General features: G+C 44.2%; 1 protein-coding gene across 1 annotated transcript in view; it reads right to left on the reverse strand.

The window, feature by feature from the left end:
- LOC124804732 (hemocyte protein-glutamine gamma-glutamyltransferase-like) overlaps window positions 1-25,162 on the reverse strand; it is a 383,610-nt gene that overhangs the window by 304,468 nt on the left and 53,980 nt on the right. The window contains exons 2-3 of the mRNA XM_047265026.1: window positions 10,392-10,615; window positions 2,433-2,596 (exon numbers count right to left, since the gene is read on the reverse strand). Coding sequence (XP_047120982.1) covers window positions 2,433-2,596; window positions 10,392-10,596 — 369 coding nt within the window. The 5' untranslated portion in view covers window positions 10,597-10,615. The remainder of the gene's footprint in view (window positions 1-2,432; window positions 2,597-10,391; window positions 10,616-25,162) is intronic.

Genomic DNA, 25,162 nt, shown 5'->3' on the forward strand with positions numbered 1-25,162 from the left:
GCTTAATTACTGTCACCAGTGATACTACAGAGAAAGAAAACTATGGGTCCTATACCAATATTTATAGTTTTCGTTTATATCTAAATGTAACCCCTTCAAATTCGCAACTCACCTCTAAGAGAGGTAAGGTGGGGAGGGGGAGGGGATCTTTCTGTTGGCACTATACTTTTCGCAGTAGTACTGAAATTGTTCTGGGTATTCCGCACCTACGTTCATATGTCATCATATTCTCACGCCTAACCAACAGGGGCGTCTTTTACATAGAACAATAGTCGTCTAGCATTGAGCCATGTTTGTGACAAGTTTGGATGTAATTGCTCTAGTATGGTTTCAAAAGTATCTACACGCCTACTAGGGGTCATTAATATGGGGTGTGTCCAACCTTTTCCTTTATGACAACTTCTGCTGAGGAAACTTGTATGTGAAGGAATCGCAGCCCATTCTTATTCCAGAGTCGAAACCAGAGAAGGTAGTGACGTTGGACGTTGGGGGTCTGCCAACGAAGTCGATGTTCTAGTTCATCCTGAAGGATTCTCCACATTGAGCTCCGGTCAGTGACACGTGGTGAATGAGGAATTAGATGAATACAAGCTTTTTCAGTGTGGTGCTACACAACAATGAAGATTACATGAGTAGATACAGTAGCTAATGAAACGATACCGAATCGAACTGGAGAAAAAAATAAATTTATGGGACAGGTTGACTAAAGGAAGGGACTGGTTAATAGAAGACATCTCGAGGCATCAATGAATCGTCAGTTTGGTAATATAGGCAAGTGTGAGGGGTACAAATTGTAAAGGCAGCCAGTTGTCGGCTTGAGTGAACAGGTTACAATGGATATAGGTTGCAAGAGTTGTGCAGAGGTAAAGGGGATGATTAGCGTAGAGAGCTCTATAAAAATCGTCTTCCAACTTAACCTCGGAAGAACAACATAACTGAATTGTTAATAGAATTAATTCCCCGTTACATGTAATGATTGATACAGAATCACTTCTGTTAACAGCTGGAGCTAATGAAGCCTGCAGATGAGGACGAAGTAGAACACCTTGTCGACGACTCTACAATTTCTTAGCTACGCCAGTAACGCAAAGTGAAGTGGTAATGTGAGGACAATGCTTACAACGTGGTCCACATGTTTTCTGATGCATACTCTCATTTTGAACAGATCTGTTTAAGCTGTGCAGTAACGAGACACTGGGTGACAATATGAGCAGTTCTCTTAGGCTGTTCGCAGATGATGCTGTAATTTACCGTCTAGTAAGGTCATCCGAAGACCAGTATCAGTTGCAAAGCGATTTAGAAAAGATTGCTGTATGGTGTGGCAGGTGGCAGTTGACGCTAAATAACGAAAAGTGTGAGGTGATCCACATGAGTTCCAAAAGAAATCCGTTGGAATTCGATTACTCGATAAATAGTACAATTCTCAAGGCTGTCAATTCAACTAAGTACCTGGGTGTTAAAATTACGAAAAAATTCAGCTGGAAAGACCACATAGTTAATATTGTGCGGAAGGCGAGTCAAAGGTTGCGTTTCATTGGCAGGACACTTAGAAGATGCAACAAGTCCACTAAAGAGACAGCTTAAACTACACTTGTTCGTCCTCTGTTAGAATATTGCTGCGCGGTGTGGGACCCGTACCAGGTGGAAATGACGGAGGACACCGAAAGGGTGCAAAAAAGGGCAGCTCGTTTTGTATTATAACGTAATAGGGGAGAGAGTGTGGCAGATATGATAGGCGAGTTGGGATGGAAGTCATTAAAGCAAAGACGTTTTTCGTCGCGGGGAGATCTATTTACCAAATTTCAGTCACCAACTTTCTCTTCCGAATGCGAAAATATTTTGTTGAGCCCAGCCTACATAGGTAGGAAAGATCATCAACATAAAATAAGAGAAATCAGAGCTCGAACAGAAAGGTTTAGGTGTTCGTTTTTCCCGCGCGCTGTTCGGGAGTGGAATGGTAGGGAGATAGTATGATTATGGTTCGATGAACCCTCTGCCAAGCACTTAAATGAGAATTGCAGAGTAATCATGTAGATGTAGATGTAGATTAGTGGACACTAGTTGGGGTGTGTCCACGCTTCACTTTTAAGACGGCTTTCAATGTTGTTACTCGAAGTCTCTGCAGGTACGACAGCACATTCTTCCTAAAGAACTGAAACCAGAGTAGCTAGTTGTTTTGAACTCTGGGGTCTCAATCATTCCATACGTGTCGCATTGGGTTCAGGTGGGGACTCTGGGTAGGCCAGCGCATTTCAAGAATGATCTCGTCCACAAACCATTGCCTTACAGATGCTGCTTAATGAGAGGGTGCGTTGTCAAGTTTATACATTAAACTATCGCCTCCGAACTGCCCCTCCTGACCCTTTTGATCGGACAGTGCTTACAGACCCAGGACGTGCGCCAGCTGCTGACTGGTGCTGGGGACCACCCACCTGCAGCTTGAGCAGCGGCTCCGCCGAGGCGTCGTGACCGGGGTGCAGCGCGACGTCCCACTCCAGGCCCGACAGCCTGGAGCCGGGGCCGCTGAGGCAGCGCGCGCCCTTGGGGCCGACGGCGAGCACGGCGCGCGTGCCCTTCCCCACCGAGGGCTTCTCTCCTGTGGGCACAGCGCACACACAGCGTCACGCTCTGCATATCTACCTCTGGCAGCTCCCATGTCTCCTGCAGAGTCGAGTGCTACTGGATGCTGTACTTATCACGCAGTGTGGATGTGACTTGGGAGCTGGAATTAAATATACATAGGACAGTCATATCAACAGATGCTGGTTTACCAGGTCGATATGCGTTGAAACCAACAGATGATATCAAAAAGTCAGTATAAATTTGAAAACATAATAAACCACGGAATAATGTAGATAGAGAGGTAAAAATTGACACACATGCTTGGAATGACACGGGGTTTTATTAGAAACAAAAAAAACGAAGTTCACAAAATGTCCGACAGATGGCGCTGGACACTAAAACGTCAGTGACTGCGCATAACAATCGTGTATAAAAGGAGCTGTAATGAGAGAGAGAATCAGATGCACCAGCAGTCGCAGCATGTTGACATTACCTGAAAAGGCGCTTTTAGTGAAGCTGTATTATCAGAATGGGGAAAGTGCTAGCTCAGCGTTACGATCCTATCGCCATAGGAAGGGGATTCGAACGGCTAAAGGTCCGTTGACAAATGCAGCTGTGGCGAGAATGATTTCGAAGTCCGAAGCCACGGGTTGTTTAGACGATAGACCCAGTAGTGGCCGATCGAGAACAAGGCGTAATGCTGCTGAGACAGTTCAGGAAGAAATGGAGACTTGTAGCGGGTTCGTCTATGCACGGGGAAGTCAGCGCTCGTGCAGTCGCACGTCGCACCGGCATTCCATACACTACTGTTCGGTTGGCACTGAGACGTACCCTCCGATGCTATCCGTACAAAATCCATCGGCATCATGAACTCTTGCCTGGCGATTTAGTGAAGTGGAGGGCATTCGCGGTGTGGGTGTTTCAAAAGATGGCGGAAGATGACGATTGGTTGAGTAACGTGTTGTGGACCGACGAAGCTCATTTGACGCTCCGAGGGTCTGTCAACGCCCACAACTGCAGAATTTGGGCTACCGAAAATCCTATAACTGTCGTGGAAACTCCATTGCACGACGAGAGAGTCACGGTATGGGTTGGATTTACCACATATACCGTTATCGGGCCTTTTTTCTTCGAGGAAATGCTTGATTCTCGTTTTGTGACTGCTACTGTGACGGGTGAGAGGTACGCCGATACGTTACAGAATCGCATCATCCCCAGCCTGGCTGATAAACACCTGCTGGAACGTACAATGTTTATGCGGCATGGCGCTCCGCCCCATATAGCTAGACGCGTGAAAGATCAATACGCGCGTCGTTTGGCGATGATCGTGTGCTCAGCCGCCACTTTCGTCATGCTTGGCCTCCCAGGTCCCCAGACCTCAATCCATGCGATTATTGTCTTTGGGGTTACCTGAAGTCGCAAGTGTATCGTGATCGACCGACGTCTTTAGGGATGCTGAAAGACAACATCCGACGCCATTGCCTCACCATAACTCCAGACATGCTTTACAGTGCTGTTCACAACATTATTCCTCGACTACAGCTATTGTTGAGGAATGATGGTGGACATATTGAGCATTTCCTGTAAAGAACATCATCTTCGCTTTGTCTTACTTTGTTATGCTAATTATTGCTATTCAGATCAGATGAAGCGCCATCTGTCGGACATTTTTTGAACTTTTGTATTTTTTTGGTTCTAATAACACCCCATGTCATTCCAAGCATGTGTGTCAATTTGTACCTCTCTATCTACATTATTCCGTGATTTATTCAGTTTTCACATTTGTACTGACTTTTTGATCACCCAGTATATATACAGGGTGAGTCACCTAACGTTACCGCTGGATATATTTCGTAAACCACATCAAATACTGACAAATCGATTCCACAGACCGAACGTGAGGAGAGGGGCTAGTGTAATTGGTTAATACAGACCATAAAAAAATGCACGGAAGTATGTTTTTTAACACAAACCTATGTTTTTTTAAATGGAACCCCGTTAGTTTTGTTAGCACATCTGAACATATAAACAAATACGTAATCAGTGCCGTTTGTTGTATTGTAAAATGTTAATTACATCCGGAGATATTGTAACCTAAAGTTGACGCTTGAGTACCACTCCTCCGCTGTTCGATCGTGTGTATCGGAGAGCACCGAACTGCGTAGGGATCCAAAGGGAACGGTGATGAACCTTAGGTACAGAAGAGACTGGAACAGCACATTACGTCCACATGCTAACACCTTTTTATTGATCTTTTTTCACTGACGCACATGTACATTACCATGAGGGGTGAGGTACACGTTCGACGGGCGTTTCATAGGACGTGGAGGGCGCATAAATTGGCCAGCCCGTTCTCCTGATCTTACACCTCTGGACTGCTTTCTATGGGGTACGTTAAAGGAGAATGTGTACCGTGATGTGCCTACAACCCCAGAGGATATGAAACAACGTATTGTGGCAGCCTGCGGCGACATTACACCAGATGTACTGCGGCGTATACGACATTCATTACGCGAGAGATTGCAATTGTGTGCAGCAAATGATGGCCACCACATTGAAAATCTATTGGCCTGACATGTCGGGACACACTCTATTCCACTCTGTAATTGAAAACGGAAACCACGTGTGTACGTGTACCTAACCCCTCATGGTAATGTACATGTGCGTCAGTGAAAAAGACCAATAAAAAGGTGTTAGCATGTGGACGTAATGAACTGTTCCAGTCTCTTCTGTACCTAAGGTCCATCACCGTTCCCTTTGGATCCCTACGTAATTCGGTGCTCTCCGATATACACGATCGAACAGCGGAGGAGTGGTACTCAAGCGTCAACTTTAGGTTACAATATCTCCGGATGTAATTAACATTTTACAATGCAACAAACGGCACGGATTACGTATTTGTTTATATGTTCAGATGTGCTAACAAAACTAACGGGGTTCCATTTAGAAAAACATAGGTTTCTGTTAAAAAACATACTTCCGTGCATTTTTTGTATGGTTTGTATGAACCAATTATACCGGCCCCTCTCCTCACGTTCGGTCTGTGGAATCGATTCGTCAGTATTTGATGTGGTTTACGAAATATATCCAGCGGTAATGTTAGGCGACTCACCCTGTATATAGGTCCAAAAAAATGTATCCACTGTTTAAAAGTCCATAACTGGCAAACTAATTGATGGAGTTGTCTCATCTTTAGTAATGTAATAGTTTGTAGTTCCAGCAATCGCCACACAAGCTTTGTTTTGTCAGATGACAGTCGCCAGATAGTCAATATTTTGTTCTTAGTTGCACCTAGTTACTGGAGTAAACACGGCTGGCGCAAGGCTTACATGAAAGGAAGTCTGTTTTGAAGTGGTTGGTATTTCAAGTACGAAAACATCAATGAGGTTCAACGGCAATGTTAATATGAGTATCAGAGCCACCGACACGTTTAACGATTCGTCGCATTCGAGACAAATTTGAAGCCGAAGGCTGTGTTAAACACGTACACAAACAACGATCTGGACGCCCTGTAACAGTAAGAAGTCCAGCTAACTCTCGTCGTGTGTTACAACAATTCGCTCGCACAGCACAGAAGTCTGTGAGACAGTGTGCCCGTGAAACTGGAGTGAGTCGCTCAAGTGTTCAGCGAATTTTGAAGACAGCAAAGTGGAAGTGCTACATTCCACGATTGCTACACGCAATGAACGAGGACGACCCAGATCGTAGATTGGAGTACTGCAAGTGGTTTACTAACATGGTGCACAACGATGAAGAGTTTGCAGAGACGATTGTGTGGTCTGATGAGGCGCAGTTCAAACTCAATGGTACAGTAAATCGCCACAATTGCATCTACTGGGCCGCCGAAAATCCGAACATCCATGTAGACAAAGCCGTGAATTTGCCAGGAGCAGATGTATGGTGTTGGTTGTCTTACTGGGGCTTGATTGGGCCATTCTTCTTTGACGCCACAGTTACCGGTGAAGTGTACCTTCAGCAGCTTCAGACATCCAATTTACCTGCCATTCGAGACTTGTATGGAGACGGAAGAGTTTACTTTCAACAATCTCGACGAAAATCTACCAGGAAGATGGATAAGCCGTAGAAGTGCTGTGGAGTATCCACTGCGTTCCCCAGACCTAACTTCTCTGGACTTTTACCTGTGGGGAAGACTAAAGGACGTCGTTTATTGACGTACATTGAATGAACTTCGAGAATCCATCGTACATTCATATGCATATATCCAACTGAACACATTGCAGTCAGTAGTTCGTGCTGCAGTTCCGCGGCATCGTTTGTGTGTGGATGTTAATTGTGACCATTTCGAACACCTACAGTGATATCTTTAAGTTGGACTTTAAGCTACACTTTTACAAAAAATGAGACAACTCCGTCAATTAGTTTGCAAGTTATGGAGTTTTAAACAGTGGATACATTTTGTTCGACCCCTGTAAATTTCGTGCCTAGTCGGACCTTACTTTCCGAATACGTCTCGTATATATATACGAGGCGTATTGGCAAAGGAAGGTCTGACTAGGCGCGAAATGGAAACCATGTGGAAACCTGATGGAACTTTGCACAGATGTGTTGGGCTGTGCCTTTAACGTACCTGCCGATCACTTAACGTCTCTCTTTTCAATTCAGAGCGCAAAGTGATCACGTACAAATGCCTAAAACAACAGTGTCTCCCGCCAAGTATGCAGATCTGGTGACAGATTTCGCCTGAAGCTATGCAACCCACATAACGTAAGTGTTATGCGTTTCTTTGTTTCTTAAAGACAGTTTTCAGCCACATTCTTTAGGGGAAATGAAAATGCTCCAGCAGGTTTCCAATGGGAAGTGTCTGATCAGTCACAATACAGCCCTTAATTGGCTCCCTCCATTATTCATCTCTGCTCGCATGGAGCGCTGGCTACGAAGACAACATTTTGGCACAAACAACGAAAGGCAGAGCACCGTAGGGAATTGGCGGAAACCACGGGGGGCTGCTTTCTCTGATGAGGGCACTGGGAAGTTTGTACAACGCCACGACTAATGTCTATTGTGTATTGTGTATCGAAGCGGGGTCCTAGAAACGCTGGAGCGGCTTTGTCCCGCCTTAATCTTCACAACCCCGCAACAGGCACAGCAGTCCACCCACCCCACCGCCGCCCCACACCGAATCCTGGGTTATTGTGCGGTTCGGTCCTCAGTGGACCCCCAGGAACGTCTGATTACTGACGAGTGTAACCCCAAAATGTTTGCGTGGTAGAGTAATTACGGTGTAGGCGCACGAGGAGAAAGTGTTTTGTGCAGCAATCGGCGACTATTTAGAGAGATAGCTGGAAGGTGTGGCTAACTGTTGTGGATAAAAAATTTTATATTTTCATTGTGGTTTTCATTCCTTGACCGATTTCGGAACACACACACACATATATATTTGTGTGTGTGTGTGTGTGTGTTGTTTAGAGACGCTGATCAGTGAGATAATCAGTGATCTTACCGAAATTAGTAGAAACAACTGTGGTTGAAATGTCGAAAATAGTATAGAAGAAATTAGAGGCAGTCGGGCATAAAACTGAACTCAGTCTCTCCCAGCGTCACCGTCGGTCACTACCTGCTGATTGGCAATGGGCGGAGAGCTCTAAGTGCGACACACAGGAGAGATATGTAAGCCTCACTGGAAAGATATGGACTGCACCACACAATTCGCTGTGGTGACGACACGATGGAAAACGTTTCTGCATTCGAACGTGGCATCGGTCAGACACTAGCTGTACTGGACTAGAGAATTACCGCCCCACGCATGGGTAGATCTTAACATGGTAACACCAATGGCTGCCATAGCTGGGAACGACGCAGTGCTGACGGATGGCGTCACGCTGAGCTCAGTGATGAATCACAATTCTACGCTTCCCAGTGTGAACATCCCCGGCGACCTGGCGAGGGCTCCCAGCTCTCTAAAGTTCTGGAAGTATCGCCATGTGATATGCCTGAGTTGCTCTAACCTGACGTTGCCCAGTTGGTATAGATTATTACCCCGTGTGAAGACGGTAGCGAGTACCGAAACCAGTATAGAATAAATGATATTGTGCAGCTGTGGCTCCATAAACTTTTCTGGTGTAATAATTGGTTGTATTCACGTCGGGTCTCCATCGGCAACATATCGTCATCTGGACGCTGTATTTCGGCGGTCCACGTGGCCGCCGTCTTCAGGCCGAAATATTGTGTCCAGATGACGATATGGAAACCCATCGTGAATACAATCGATATTGTAGAGCTGTTGGCACAAAAAAAATATTTTCCAAATGTTTATTGCCTGTAGATAACCACTTGAAGAAAGCTTTATGCCAGTAAAAATAGTTCGTAGAGATATGTAACAACATTTCACCCTTAACTGTTGGTATCTGGATGTCCAGTATTCAAAGAAGATATGTTTTAACCCTTCCGTGGGCAAAATTATTGAGCAGTTTTTTTAATGAATGAAGATCAGACAGTAGTTAACAGGTAGGTATATTTATCATACAGAATATCAAATTTGCTCCAACTGTGAAACTGAGGTCGCACAACAAGGTGGGAAGTATTCTTCCCACTGCCCTTCCTTGGAGTTAAATGACAAAAACAACTTTTTCAATATATGTCATATTTATTTGATAAATTTCACAATTACTTGCCATGAAATTTTCTGAAACAAGGGTCTATGCAAAGTGGTATTTGACAATATGTACAAACACAGCGAGTGCTCTTTTCCGCAGCTTTGGTACTACAATGACGGCACGTCCAGTAGGTTTCTCCTAAAATGGGTTGATGCTCCCCTGCAGCCACATGACTAAAATCTTCAGGTACTTTACCCCTTTTTGCCAGAAAGACAGGTTTTTGTCCACGCCTTTTTTGGGATGAGAAGCCAGCGATCAATTGTCTGGCTAGATGGATCCTGTATGTGAGCTGATCATGCTGTCCACTTTCTCTTTTACTTATTTTCCACAGCATAAAACTGTTCACTGCAGCAACATCCACCAGGAAATAAAATATTCAGTGCCACCATTTTACAGAACGTCTGCCAATAACATACTTTTCTGGTAATTGATCAAACTGATCGACACCACCCATTATTTTGTTGTATTCTGCCACAACTTCAGGACAAGAAATCCCTGTACTAGTACCATCCTTGTTTTTCCTTTTCTCTTGTGGCTGTTTCTCACGGGTCATGAATTGAGGGCAGGAAAGTAACTGGACGGTTATCCATCCATTTTACTGCAGAAATGGCTCCTTTGGTTTCAAACTGGAATTCTCCTGGTTCCAGTTTTACGATTTCCTTCATAAATTTTGGTAAATCAAAAGTATTTATCTTATACTATAGCTTTGAGGAAAAAATCACAAAATGTCAGGCGAACAGCACTGAAAGGCTCCTCTACAGAGCAACACTCAGCTATACAATGCCTCTGCGCAAAGGTACAGCAAAAACGGCGGGAACTTCCGATTGGAAGTAGTACCCTATTCTGTTCTGTAGGTGGTAACACCGTACACAGGTGGGAACTGTAAATCCCACGGGACTAGAAGCGAGTTCATTGTAGTGGGAAGCATGTTTCCCACGGCTCACGAAAGGGTTAAAGTAATGAAATAAAGTACTATCAAACTTTAGCTTTCAGCGATTATTAGTTTTGCCTCATCATGGGGACCTACACTGAGTTCACCTCATTAAAAAGACCTGGTGACCCTAGAGACTCTCAGATGGGCTTGGGGCATAATAAATTGGGTTGAACATTAGGACTGGAGTACAGGTACCCTTCAAGAGAACTGAACATTAGGATTGTCGCCGGACATTTGAGACTGGCGCAGCGTGTTAGCAAGTGAGTGGCGGAGCGCCTCACCGAAGGAGAAGGTGAGCATGATGACGTCCCTGGTCTGGTCGTAGGGCCTGTTGGAGAAGGCGATGGCCACGGGGAACGGCTGGCCGCGCCGCAGCACGGGCGTCGGCTGGTCGTCGTGGACGCACTCGAAGCGCTCCGTGTGGTGCTTCTGGGCCGTCTGCAGCGAGCACAGCTCGATGGACTTTACCAGCAGGTGGTCCGCCATCCTGGTCTCAGCTTCCGACCTGCAACACGACGGGCGGTACGCTGCCGTTTACGACGCACTGAAGAGCTACACCAGAATAGAAGTACTGTCTTAATATTTGCTGTCTACAGTTATTGATTACGAGTATGCGGACACCAGTGTTAAGCGCGGAATTGATACTCAGAAGTCACAGTAGCGGATACAGCACTACAGGGTGTTACAAAAAGGTACGACCAAACTTTCAGGAAACATTCCTCACACACAAATAAAGAAAATATGTTATGTGGACATGTGTCCGGGAACGCTTACTTTCCATGTTAGAGCTCATTTTAGTTTCGTCAGTATGTACTGTACTTTCTCGATTCACCGCCAGTTGGCCCAATTGAAGGAAGGTAATGTTGACTTCGGTGCTTGTGTTGACATGCGACTCATTGCTCTATAGTACTAGCATCAAGCACATCAGTACATAGCATCAACAGGTTAGTGTTAATCACGAACGTGGTTTTGCAGTCAGTGCAATGTTTACAAATGCGGAGTTGGCAGATGCCCATTTGATGTATGGATTAGCACGGGGCAATAGCCGTGGCGCGGTACGTTTGTATCGAGACAGATTTCCAGAACGAAGGCGTCCCGACAGGAAGACGTTCGAAGCAATTGATCGGCGTCTTAGGGAGCACGGAACATTCCAGCCTATGACTCGCGACTGGGGAAGACCTAGAACGACGAGCACACCTGCAATGGACGAGGCAATTCTTCGTGCAGTTGACGATAACCCTAATGTCAGCGTCAGAGAAGTTGCTGCTGTACAAGGTAACGTTGACCACGTCACTGTATGAAGAGTGCTACGGGAGAACCTGTTGTTTCCGTACCATGTACAGCGTGTGGAGGCACTATCAGCAGCTGATTGGCCTCCACGGGTACACTTCTGCGAATGGTTCATCCAACAATGTGTCAATCCTCATTTCAGTGCAAATGTTCTCTTTACGTATGAGGCTTCATTCCAACGTGAGCAAATTGTAAATTTTCACAATCAACATGTGTGGGCTGACGAGAATCAGCACGCAATTGTGCAATCACGTCATCAACACAAATTTTCTGTGAACGCTTGGGCAGCCATTGTTGGTGATGTCTTGATTGGGCCCCATGTTCTTCCACCTACGCTTAATGGAGCACGTTATCATGATTTCATACGGGATACTGTACCTGTGCTGCTAGAACATGTGCCTTTACAAGTACAACACAACATGTGGTTCATGCACGATGGAGGTCCTGTACATTTGAGTCGAAGTGTTCGTACGCTTCTCAACAACAGATTCGGTGACCGATGGATTGGAAGAGGCGGACCAATTCCATGGCCTCCACGCTCTCCTGATCTCAACCCTCTTGACTTTCATTTATGGGGGCATTTGAAAGCTCTTATCTACGCAACCTCGGTACCAAATGTAGAGACTCTTCGTGCTCGTATTGTGGACGGCTGTGATACAATACGCCATTCTCCATGGCTGCATCAGCGCATCAGGGATTCCATGCGACGGAGGGTGGATGCATGTATCCTCGCTAACGGAGGACATTTTGAACATTTCCTGTAACAAAGTGTTCGAAGTCACGATGGTACGTTCTGTTGCTGTGTGTTTCCATTCCATGATTAATGTGATTTGAAAAGAAGTATGAGCTATAACATGGAAAGTAAGCGTTTCCTGACACAGGTCCACATAACATATTTTCTTTCTTTGTGTGTGAGGAATGTTTCCTGAAAGTTTGGCCGTACCTTTTTGTAACACCCTGTATAAAAGGAGGCACGCAGTATCGTATTCTCAGTGGGGAATCAGGAACAGCAGTCCTTAAAAAGCTACCCAAGTAGACCTCTGGTGATCTGATTATGAAGTGGAAAAGCGAGGGAAATACTACAGCTAATCCGAGGCTAGGCAACTTCATGCTCTGAGGGCCGTCGAACATTGCCGAGTGTTGGAATAAAAATTTGCCAGAAACCAGCGGCAGGAATCACTCGTGAGTTACAAAGGGCTACCAGCAGTCCGGCTACCAAAATATCGGTGCGTATGGGGTTAAAAAGAACAGGGACAACGGCGGAGCTGCTCCTCGTATGCCGCAGATTTCTGTACTCAGTGCTGAGGGACGCTTGAGGTGCTGTAAAGAGCGACATCAATGGACAGTGGGTGAGTGGAAACGAGTGATTTGGAGCCATGAATCACGCAGCATCATGAGGCAGTCCGATGATGGAAGGGTCTGTGTTTGGGGAATGCCTGTGTGATGTTACCTGACATCAGGTGTAGTGCCGACAGAGAAGTTCACAAGTGGTGGCATCACCCTTAATGGGCTCAAGAAAACGCTAAATCCGAAGTAATATGAATGCATGAATGTATGATGAGTTAAAAGAAATATTCAGACAGTGAAGGGAGACGAAAATTTAATACTCATGAGTGACTGGAACTCGATAGTAGGAAAAGGAAGAGAAGGAAACGTAATAGGTGAATATGGAATGGGAGTAAGGAATCGCAGAATTTTGCACAGAGCATAACTTAATCATAGCTAACAATTGGTTCAAGATTCTTAAAAGACTGTTGTGTACATGGAAGAAGCCTGGAGATACTGACAGGTTTCAGATAGATTATATAATGGTAAGACAGAGATTCAGGAACCAGGTTTTAAATTGTAAGAGATTTCCAGGGGCAGATGTGGACTCTGACCACTGTAAATTAAAACTGAAGAAATGGCAAAAAGGTGGGAATTTGAGAAGATGCCACCTGGATAAACTGAAAGAACCAGAGGTTCAGGCGGAGCATTAGGGAACGATAGACAAGAATGGGGGAAAGAAATACAGTAGAAGAAGAATGGGCAGCTTCGAGAGACGAAATAGTGAAGGTAGCAGAGGATCAAGTAGGTAAAAAGACGAGGGCTAATAGAAATCCTTGGGTAACAGAATAGATATTGAATTTAATTGATGAAAGGAGAAAATATAAAAATGCAGGAAATGAAGTAGGCAAAAAGGAATACAAACGTTTCAAAAATCTCACTAGGGATAAAATAGATACTGCCTACGGGAAAATTAAAGAGACCTTTGGAGAAAAGAGAACTACTTTCATGAATATCAAGAGCTCAGATGGAAACCCAATTCTAAGCTAAGAAGGGAAAGCAGAAAGGTGGAAGGAGTATATAGAGGGTCTATACAAGGGTGATATTCTTTAGGACGGTATCATGAAAATGGAAGAGGATGTAGAAGAAGATGAAATGGGAGATATGATACAGCATGAAGAGTTTGACAGAGAACTGAAAGACCTAAGTCGAAACGTGGCCCCGGGAGTAGACAACATTCCATTAGAACTACTGACAGCCTTGAGAGAGCCAGCCTAACAAAACTCTACCATCTAGTGAGCAAGATGTATGAGACAGGCGAAATACCGTCAGACTTCAAGAAGAATATAATAACTCCAATCCCATAGAAAGCAGGTGTTGACAGATGTGAAAATTACCGAACTATCAGTTTAATAAGCCACGGCTTATTATTACAGACTAATGGAAAAACTGGTACAAGCCGACCTCTGGGAAGGTCAGTTTGCATTCAGTAGAAGTGTTGGAACACGTGAGGCAATACTGACCCTACGACTTATCTTAGAAAATAGATTAAGGAAAGGCCAACCTACGTTTCTAGCATTTGTAGACTTAGAGAAACCTTTTGACAATGTTGACTGGAATACTCTCTTTCAAATTCTTAAGGTGGCGGGGTAAAATACAGGGAGTGAAAGGCTATTTACAATTTGTACAGAAACCAAAAGGCAGTTATAAGAGTCGAGGGGCATGAAAGGGAAGCAGTGGTTGGGAAGGGAGTGAGACAGGGTTGTAGCCTATCCCCAATGTTATTCAATCTGTATATTGAGCAAGCAGTAAAGGAAACAAAAAAAAATTCGGAGTAAGAATTAATATCCATGGAGAAGAAATAAAACGTTGGAGGTTCACCGATGACATTGTAAGTCTGTCAGAGACAGCAAAGGACCTGGAAGAGAGCTGAACGGATTGGACCGTGTCTTGAAAGGAGGATATAAGATGAACATCAACAAAAGCAAAACGAGGATAATCGAATGTAGTCGAATTAAATCGAGTCATGCTGCGAGAATTAGATTAGGAAACGAGACACTTCAAGTAGTAAAGGAGTTTTGCTATTTGGGGAGCAAAATAACTGATGATGGTCGAAGTAGAGAGGATATAAAACGTAGACTCGCAATGGCAAGGAAAGCATTTCTGAAGAAGATAAATTTGTTAACATCGAGTGTAGATTTAAGGGTCAGGAAGTCGTTTCTGAAAGTATTTGTATGGAGAGTAGCCATGTATGGGAGTGAAACGTGGACGATAAATAGTTTGGACAAGAAGAGAGTAGAAGCTATCAAAATGTGGTGCTACAGAAGAATGCTGAAGATTAGATGGGTATATCACATAGCTAATGAGAAGGTATTGAATAGAATTGGGGAAAAGAGGAGTTTGTAGCACAACTTGACTAGAAGAAGGGATCGGTTGGTACGACATGTTCTGAGGCATCAAAGGATCACCAATTTAGTATTGGAGGGCAGGGTGGAGGGTGAAAATCGTAGAGGGAGGCCAAGAGATGAATACACTAAGCAGATTCAGAAGGATGTTGGTTGCAGTAAGTACTCGGAGATGAAGAAGCTTGCACAGGATAGAGTACCATGGAGAGCTGCATCAAACCAGTCTCTGGACTGAAGACCACAATAACAACTTGAATACATTTCACGTAATTGTGTACTGCCCACTGTAGAGGAACAGTTGTGAAACGATGGTTGCTTGTATTAGCGTGGCAGTGCAACCTGTCGCAAATCAGCAACCGCTGTGAACGATAACATTCCCTTATTGACTTGCCAATCATGAGTCTCGATCTGAGCAGAACAGCACGCTTTTTGAATGAGTCACAACGTGGATGAGAACGTTGTAAACTTTGCTCCAAACCCTATTGTCCAACATGACGACCTTCTCCAGTTTCGGCTGTTGAGGAAGTGTGTGCTGAGATTCCCTCCCCTCCTCCCCTTCCCCCCCCCCCCCCTCCCCCCTCTTTCCCTAGACTGAGGCAAGTCACTGAAAGCATCCGAAGCAGAGTTCAAGTCGGCATATAGGAGAATGGTGGACACTTCCGATATTAATGTTCACCAACATATGTCCGAATACTTTCGTTCATTTAGTGTGTTTATTGTGAATAATTTCTGCCGTCCATGGCATTAGCTTCTGCTGACGCCAAGAAGTAGAGTAGTATTGTGCAAAGTCAGGTCGTATAACACTAGCGTTTGAAAAATCCGCAGACTATTTGAAAGATTATCAAACAGTACTCAAGAAAGTTAAAGAAACAGCTGTTGTTCACTTCTTGGCAGAAGCACATAAAAACGCTACGAAAGTAAACGTTGTACGCGGGCTGGCCTGCAAATGGAGCATCATCGCAGTGATAAACGTTCTGGTAACAGTAATACAAACTCGAAACAGTATAATTCATCCTAACGACCCGCGGTTAACGTCTGTAAATAAAAGTGTTTAATTGCCGGTCGATACTCACCTATATTCAGTTTAGCTAGATGTAAGATACGTAGCAACAAGCAGCTGTGCGTTGTATCTTTTCAGCGGTTTGAGGCAAAAAGTTAAAAGTAATTTTAATAATGAACAACCTCAGTTGCACCGTTTACCTAGAAATTTACCTAGGTTTCAGTCGGGATAACCCAACCTTCTACAGAATAACAGTATGTACCGTTTGTCCATAGTGGACGTCGTCAAACTAAAACTACAAATCCATAAATTATCGTACAGACTGTAAAAACGTATCTGAAACTGCCTTGGCCCCACTTCGCGACCGCGATGCGGCGGCCACGAGTGCTGTCCTGGAACTTTACATTCTGACGATAATCTATGGATTTGTAGTTTTAGCTTGACGAAAGTCCACCTGACCAATTCGATTCTACACAGAGTACGCGAAAGAACTTGTCCCCCTTCATTCAGCCGTGTACCGCAAGTCTCTAGAGGAACAGAAGGTTCCAAATGATTGGAAAAGATCACAGATAGTTCCAGTTTTCAAGAAGGGTCGTTGAGCAGATGCGCAAAACTATAGGCCTATATCTCTAACATCGATCTGTTGTAGAATTTTAGAACATGTTTTTTGCTCGCGTATCATGCCATTTCTGGAAACCCAGAATTTACTCTGTAGGAATCAACATGGATTCCGGAAACATTGATCGTGTGAGACCCAACTCGCTTTATTTGTTCATGAGACCCAGAAAATATTAGATACAGGCTCCCAGGTAGATGCCATTTTCCTTGAGTTCCGGAAGGCGTTCGATACAGTTCCGCACTGTCGCCTGATAAACAAAGTAAGAGCCTACGGAATATCAGACCAGCTGTGTGGCTGCATTGAAGAGTTTTTAGCAAACAGAACACAGCATGTTGTTATCAATGGAGAGACGTCTATAGACGTTAAAGTAACCTCTGGTGTGCCACAGGGGAGTGTTATGGGACCATTGCTTTTCACATTATATATAAATGACCTAGTAGATAGTGTCGGAAGTTCCATGCGGCTTTTCGCGGATGATGCTGTAGTATACAGAGAAGTTGCAGCATTAGAAAATTGCAGCGAAATGCAGGAAGACAAATGTAATGTATTGCGAATACATAGAAAGAAGGATCCTTTATTGTATGATTTTATGATAGCGGAACAAACACTGGTAGCAGCTACTTCTGTAAAATATCTGGGCGTATGCGTACGGAACGATTTGAAGTGGAATGATCATATAAAATTAATTGTTGGTAAGGCGGATGCCAGGTTGAGATTCATTGGGAAAGTGGCTTACAAAACACTCGGTCGACCTATACTTGAGTATTGCTCATCAGTGTGGGATCCGTACCAGGTCGGGTTGACAGAGGAGACAGAGAAGATCCAAAGAAGAGCGGCGCGTTTCGTCACAGGGTCATTTGGTAAGCGTGATAGCGTTACGGAGATGTTCAGCAAACTCAAGTGGCAGGCTCTGCAAGAGAGGCGCTCTGCATCGCGGTGTATCTTGCTGTCCAGGTTTCGAGAGGGTGCGTTTCTGAATGAGCTATCTAATATATTGCTTCCCCCTACTTATACCTCCCGAGGAGATCACGAATGTAAAATTAGAGAGATTCGAGCGCGCACGGAGGCATTCCGCCAGTCGTTCTTCCCGCGAACCATACGCGACTGGAACAGGAAAGGGAGGTAATGACAGTGGCATGTAAAGTGCCCTCCGCCACACACCGTTGGGTGGCTTGCGGAATATAAATGTAGATGTAGATGCATTCTGTATACAATCAAGAAATGTTACTCACTGAGAAAACTCACTGGATTTTTATTTGTTTCAGATAAGGTCGTGTTATCGTTCATATAAAAATTAGAAACGTCTTACCATCCAGTATCGGAATCTAACAGCTGCTGGATGATGACCTTCACGATGTCGCTGGTCGCGTTGTCCGTGAGTGTCAACTGAATATCAAATCAACGGGTTGAGGAGGGCCATACCAAACGCTATGCAGGAGCTCAACGATCCCATGAAACCAGCGCTCGAGATGTCAGGTGTATCATTTGATCGGTGCTCGGCTGTGGTGATCCTATCTTGAGTTAGAATTCTTTTTTCAGTTGTCTTTGCAGAGAGACAAGATTAACAAGGACAGCGCTAAGACCAGCGAATAACAGCGCGGCGACCAGTGTGCCTTGACCCTGGGTCCGAAGCAGGATGCGTGCCGACAGCGGTGCGGTCAACGACACAGGAGTGACGCCATGTCATCTGTTACAGACCTGTCCTCGCTTCATCACATGGACGTTTCCTTACATGAATGCTCCGAGGAGATGAGCAACAGCACATCATGTCCACCTGTTTCCCGATACCCAGAGTGTCAATGGGTAATTTCACTCGCTTTCACTTCATTACGTACTCCATTATTATTATTATTTTTTTTTTCGCGAAGTACGTGATGCACACCCTTAAACCATCACATAGATATGATTCCCGCTCACTAGGAGCAGCAGACAAATACGAAAACTGTAAGTAGGCTGTTTAGGTTTTTTTATTGGTAACGCCACGTAGCGCTCTGTATGAAAATCACTGGCTGTGCTGTGTGCAGTCTGTCGCTGGTTTGCATTGTTGTTTGCTATTGTATTCTTGGGCAGCTGGATGTTAACAGCACGTAACGCTGCGCAGTTGGAGCTGAGCCGCCAGCAGTGGTGAATGTGTGGAGAGAGATGGTGGAGTTTTGAGAGCGGATGATCTGGACGTGTGTCCATCAGAGACAGTAAGTTTGTAACACTGGATGTCATGAACTTATATATATATATATATATATATATATATATATAATGACTTTTGAACACTATTAAGGCAAATACTTCGTTTGTTCTTTATCAAAATCTTTCATTTGCTAACTACGGCTATCAGTAGTTAGTTCCTTCAGTATTTAGAATCTTTTATGTAGCTGGCAGTAGTGGCGCTCGTCTGTATTGCAGTAGTTCGAGTAACGAAGATTTTTGTGAGGTAAGTGATTCATGAAAGGTATAGGTTAATGTTAGCCAGGGCCATTCTTTTGTAGGGATTATTGAAAGTCAGATTGCGTTGCGCTAAAAATATTGTGTGTCAGTTTAGTGTTGATCAGAATAGGCAAAGAGTGAAATGTCTGAGTACGTTCAGCTCTGCTCAGCTGTTTGAAAATCGAATAATGTAAATAATTTTTCTAAGGGGACGTTACAAAACTACTACTCGCATTTCGGTTTTATTTTAATATTTGTATTTGTCATTTACCATCCATTTACTGTCATTGAGGTTCGTAAATTTTCTATCGCCTATGCAAGATGTTGGTAGAATTGTGATGTTGTTTACCGAATACAATTATGACACTGTATAATTCTATTACGGAAAGAGAAGAGGAAGTAGATGAAGATGAAAAGGAAATGCCATATTACGAGAGTAATCTAAGGTAGCTCTGAAAGATTAAATCTGAACATGGCTCCTAGAGTAGACCACATTCTCTCAAAATTATTAAGGTACTTTGGAGAACGTAGCATGACAAAACTATTCCTCTTCGTATGCTACAAGTATGAGACAGGTTAAATACCCTCTGACTTCAGACAGAATGCAATAATTCGAATTCCAAATCTGGCAGCTGCTGTCAGGTGTGAAAACTGGGGAATCATCATTTTAACAAGTTATGCTTGGAAAGTACTAACATGAAGTATTTACAGAAGAATTGAAATTCTGATAAAAGCCGATGACAGAAAAGATCAATTTGTGTTCCATAGAAACGAAGGAGCAGAAGAGGCAATACTGACGCAATGGCTTATCTCAGTAGACAGAAAAAACTGGAAAATCTATGTTTATAGGATTTGTAGAGTTAGAGTTGTAGAGTTGAGCTGACTACAGTGTTTGAAATTATGAAGGTAGCAGGCTGGCTCTGAGCACTATGGGACTTAACTTCTGTGGTCATCAGTCCCCCAGAACCTAGAACTACTTAAACCTAACTAACCTAAGGACATCACACACATCCATACCCGAGGCAGGATTCGAACCTGCCACCGTAGCAGTCGCACGGTTCCGGACTGAGCGCCTTAACCGCGAGACCACCGCGGCCGGCAAGGTAGCAGGAATAAAATTCAACAAGGGAGAGGCTGTGTACAATTAATACATAAGCCAGACATTTTTTATGAGAGTCTAAGGACAAGAAAGAGAAGCAATAGTTGAAAATGGTGTCAGAGAGGATTGTAGCCCGTCCGGGATGTTATTCGTACAATCAGCATGCAGCAGGAGGAACAAGAGAGAAATGAGGAAAGGTGGTTAAATTTTAAGGAGAAGAAACAAATAATTTCAGATTAACAAAGGACGTTTCAAAAAGACTCTGAATATCAACTGAACGAAATGGAAAGTGTCATCGACAGAAGTTATAAATAAAACTGAGAAAAAGAGTATTATATTTGAATTATATCGGGTGGTGCTGGGGAAATTAAGCTAGGAAATGACACAATAGAAGTAGAAAGTAAGATCTAGTATACGAGAAGCGGTAAATTTTTGTGGAATATAGCGTTGTACAGAATTGAAACAAGAGAAGAAAAGAACAAAAGTTTCTGTAGTGTGATTCTGTGGAACAATGCCGAAGATAAAATGGATAGATAAAGCAACTAAAGCAAAGGTTGTGAAGCGATTTGGAGCAAAAATAACAGAGGCTGACTAAAAGAGGGAATCCGTTGATTGGAGAGATCTTGAAGTATAAATGTATCACGAATTTGGTGGTGGAGGCAGAAGTGAGGAGTAAAAGTTGCACAGGAAGATCAGGTCTTATTTTGAGTAAACAGGCTAAAATGGGATGTGGGTTGCAGTATTTATGTGGAGAGGAGGGGATAGACTAACGTGGAGAGTTTTACCAAAGCAGTACTCGGACTGAAGACCATAACAATAACGTTGAGTTGTCTACAGAATCAACTAACCCCCCTCATAACCTCTAGTAATTGACGCACAATCAATTTTATTAACAGACGAAGCTAACTAAGCATTCAAGTTAGGGCAGAATGCACGCACTGAGAATAAAAGTGAAGCCCCTAAAGCTGAGGAGAAAGCGAAACGAAATTTCAGCGGCTGTGAGTGTATGTAATTGTACTTCACTGATTTCAAAATCGAGTCGGATTTATAAAGTACTTGGCTGTACGAGCTCACACATCAGTATGACTTTACGCCCCCTGTGGTCCAGGTGGATGCACTTATTTGATTGGGAAGGATTTCATCAAGTAGTTGCATCCTCTCTTGAGGCTACCGGGCCCAGAACTATAGTAACTGGTCCTTAATATCCCACACTGGGGCTGGGACGAAGTCGACTGCTAACAGCTGTTGCTACACGTGTCCTGTTGGCCACATATCTGAGGATCTTGCTGGCCACGTGAGTGCCTCAACGTGAGGGACACAGTTCATAGAGACACGTTCCACGTGTCAACGAGCATTGCTCAAAAAATGGTTCAAATGGCTCCGACCACTATGGGACTCAACTGCTGTGGTCATCAGTACCCTAGAACTTAGAACTACTTAAACCTCACTAACCTAAGGACATCACACACACCCATGCCCGAGGCAAGATTCTAACCTGCGACCGTAGCAGCAGCGCGGCTCCGGACTGGAGCGCCTAGAACCGCACGGCCACCGCGGCCGGCAACGAGCATTGTCCTGTTGGAAAACGGACCAGGATACTGTCACGCGAATACCAACAAATGACGATCTAGGATGTCCCTAATATGCTGTTGCACCGCCAAGAGTTCCCTCATTCAGTACCAGCCGTGAGCTGAAGTAACAACTGATGGCTTTCCAGTTCATGGCACAAGGAGTAAGACCACTGTGCCGCTATGGAACATTGGAAGAGTGGGGCACTCACCGGGGGCAGTGGAGACCTGTGATTCGTCGCTGAACAGTCACGCGCCTTTCATCAGCATGTTTCCCGGCGGTAATTCCCTAGTCTGTCTACTGCTGATATCAGAGTATTGATGAGGAACGAGATAGAATGTTGCAGGCAGGCCATTGTTTGTCATTGGATTGTAGGAGCAGATAGGAAGCGGCTTGGTGTACAATACTGCAATCTTCCCTTGATGTACTCACTCGTGGACGGCTTTAACTTTCACTGTCGACAGCCATACGACCCGACAACGAGGAATGACGGTCTGGAGTGTGGTATCTTTTCATAGCAGGAGTCCTTTGGCTGTCATCCGCGGCAAACGTACAGCACAGCGTTAGGTCGATGATATTCGATGCCGCGTTTTGTTGATCTTCATAGCAACCCTACCCTGTGTTTACATTTCATCAAGACGACGCCCGTCCGCACACGCAAGAGTTTCTGCTGCTTATCTTCGTCCTTTGAAAACTATCTTGTCAAGCAACGCTGCCGGATCTCTCTGTAACTGAGAACGTTCCCGCACAGTCCAACATTGGGCCACTGTCACGTCCGAATGCACCGCAAATCTGGACCTTTCAAGTTACGACCAGCCGGCCACATGTAGACCCACAATGAGGCTTCTTTGTAACTCTGCTAAAGTGCGCGTCATTTACGACGCGGCCGAGTTTAGGTTTGTTCTGCGCATCTGACATCACAAAGCACAGTCAGCCAATGAACAGAGAATGACGTTGCCAGAGCTCGACTGCAGTGCAGAGCACGGACGAGTGTCTTCAGTTTTAGAAACGTTCAGTCATAAATAAAGTAATTGAACAAAAGCAATGTCTTGATAGCAGACTTTCTTTTATAGAATGTTTGGAAAAAGCATTCTTTATACCAATCGCTTCATATTCTATTAATTAATTAAACCAAACAAGCAATAAGCCTCCTAATTCAGGCGATAGCATGGAAAGGTGTTTGTATCATTCTCACGTATGGCTTTTACGCAATAAAGAACAGCGGTAATTGTTTATTTCCTATTGTACTTTGACGAAACGTGAGTAATTCATAGTCATACCAACAGTGTTTGTCGGTATTATGCGTGATATTTTAAAGTCCTCCACTGGGAGAGCTATTGAATAACGAGTTGCGTTAGCTTAATGGTTGCCGGCACAGTAGCTCAGCATGTGTGGTCAGAGGTTTAGCTACCCTCTGTAATAAAAAAACTGAGTGAACAGACCAACAAAGAACCTGAACAGGTGTCACCGGACGTCCGCCCTGAACAAATTAAACGAACAATATAGATAAAAATGAGATCAACTACAAAAAAAAAGAAGGTTAAAGTGTATGGCTGCTAAGTGAAAGGTTCTGAGTTCAAATCGTGTTCGGTGCTTAATATTTTCTTTATTTAAAGACAATATCGAAGTGTCTTACTTCATGAATTTTATTCGTTTGAATGTAATTTTTTGAAATTTCTAGTGGCAACTAAAATCGACCATATGTAAAGTATACGCTGTGGACTTTTACCTCTGCAAACTCTTCAAAATTTCGTGCAATGGTTTACTACATTTAATGCTGCACAATAACTGCGTTGAACATAGAAACAAAATTAAGTCATTTGTGGGGGGGGGGGGGCAGGTATCAGTCAAGAAGATGTGCAAAAATCAAATTTTTAGGCCGAATAGTTTTTGTGAAATCGAATGATAAAGTGTGTCAAAGCAGTCGAAACACCGTGTGTCTGCACAGGCGAGCAGTGCAGTGATGACAAAATCATGCACAGCGCGGAATGCGGGGAGCACGTCTCTGTAGCAGCGAGAGGGTTAATGCGGCCGCGGTGGCTTTACTTCATAAACTGCGCGGTCTCCCCTAAACATAAGTTTGCGAACTATACTATATTATGGCGCTGCTTCTCTTGGCGCGTACAACTGGCAACGCAGCAACCTCCCGCGTCTGGGCGGGCATGCGCGAACCGCCAAGATAAAAGAATTGAACTATAGTTGCTGATAACGCTGTCTCATACAAGTATGTGGCAGCTCCGTGTCCTGAGTAATCACTCAACGTCTGACGCTGTCCACGCACCTCATATAACCAACGAGACTGGTAACAAGCCGAAACACGAACATTGCTAATGCAGTGTACTAGCTGTTCTACCTGTGACAGAGATTTGAAATTTTGGTCATTTACACAGCCACCGACGGCGTGTACTTGTACGAAGGAACGTTGACATCCGGCGACGTCCGCAGCTCGTGGTCTCGCGGTCGTGTTCTCGCTTCCCGAGCATGGGGTCTCAGTTTCGATTCCCGGCGGAGCCAGGGATTTTCACCTGCCTCGAGATGACTGGGTGTTTGTGTTGTCCTCATCATTTTATCATCATTCATGAAAGTGGCGAGGTTGGGCTGAGCAAAGGTTGGGAATTTGTACGGGCGCTGGTAACCGCGTTGTTGAGCTCCCCACAAACCGAGACGTCACATCCGCCGACGTCTTCTGGGTGTTCCGCTTCTTTGTCCGACACTGTGGACACACCTTATCGGCAGCTCAAGAGTTTCCTACCGACGTAGGTAACGCAAGCGAAATGGGGGTAGTATTACAAGGTGTGACGTATCAAATTATTACCAGTTGTTATCTTGCATTGAAATCGTAGCTTGCCGTGGAGTCGGGAGGAGAGCTGACGCTGGCTACTGGGAAGAGCGAGTCATGTACTCGCCTAACGCTGCATGCAATACGTTACACATACTCCCTATGAAACTGCAGAAGTATTGATAAATATTGATCGAACTTTTTCAAACTTGGTATACCAAGTTCTGTGGGCAACACAACCATACTGACTAATGACCTCAGCAGTTGAGTCCCATAGTGCTCAGAGCCACAACCATACTGTTAAAATTTCAAATCAATAACTTTCATACTTTTGGAGATATACATTTAGGTAAAAATAATAGAGGTAGGGGTGTAAATGTGGAAACCCAGTTTGTTTTTGCTGTATAAAAGAAATGTTTACTTCTCCTACAGCTTCAAAAATTAGCCAAAGCAAATTCACAATGTTTTAGCAGTGAATGTAATATTATGAAACACAAAAACTAACCATGTTAAAAATTTAAAAAAACATTTTCTGCTTGCACAACAACTCACTAATTTTTCAAGAAGTGTGGGTAATGTGCAAAAGCCTTAAAATGTGGGA

The sequence above is a fragment of the Schistocerca piceifrons genome, chromosome 7 (assembly GCF_021461385.2).
Source record: "Schistocerca piceifrons isolate TAMUIC-IGC-003096 chromosome 7, iqSchPice1.1, whole genome shotgun sequence".
Classification (NCBI taxonomy): domain Eukaryota; kingdom Metazoa; phylum Arthropoda; class Insecta; order Orthoptera; family Acrididae; genus Schistocerca; species Schistocerca piceifrons.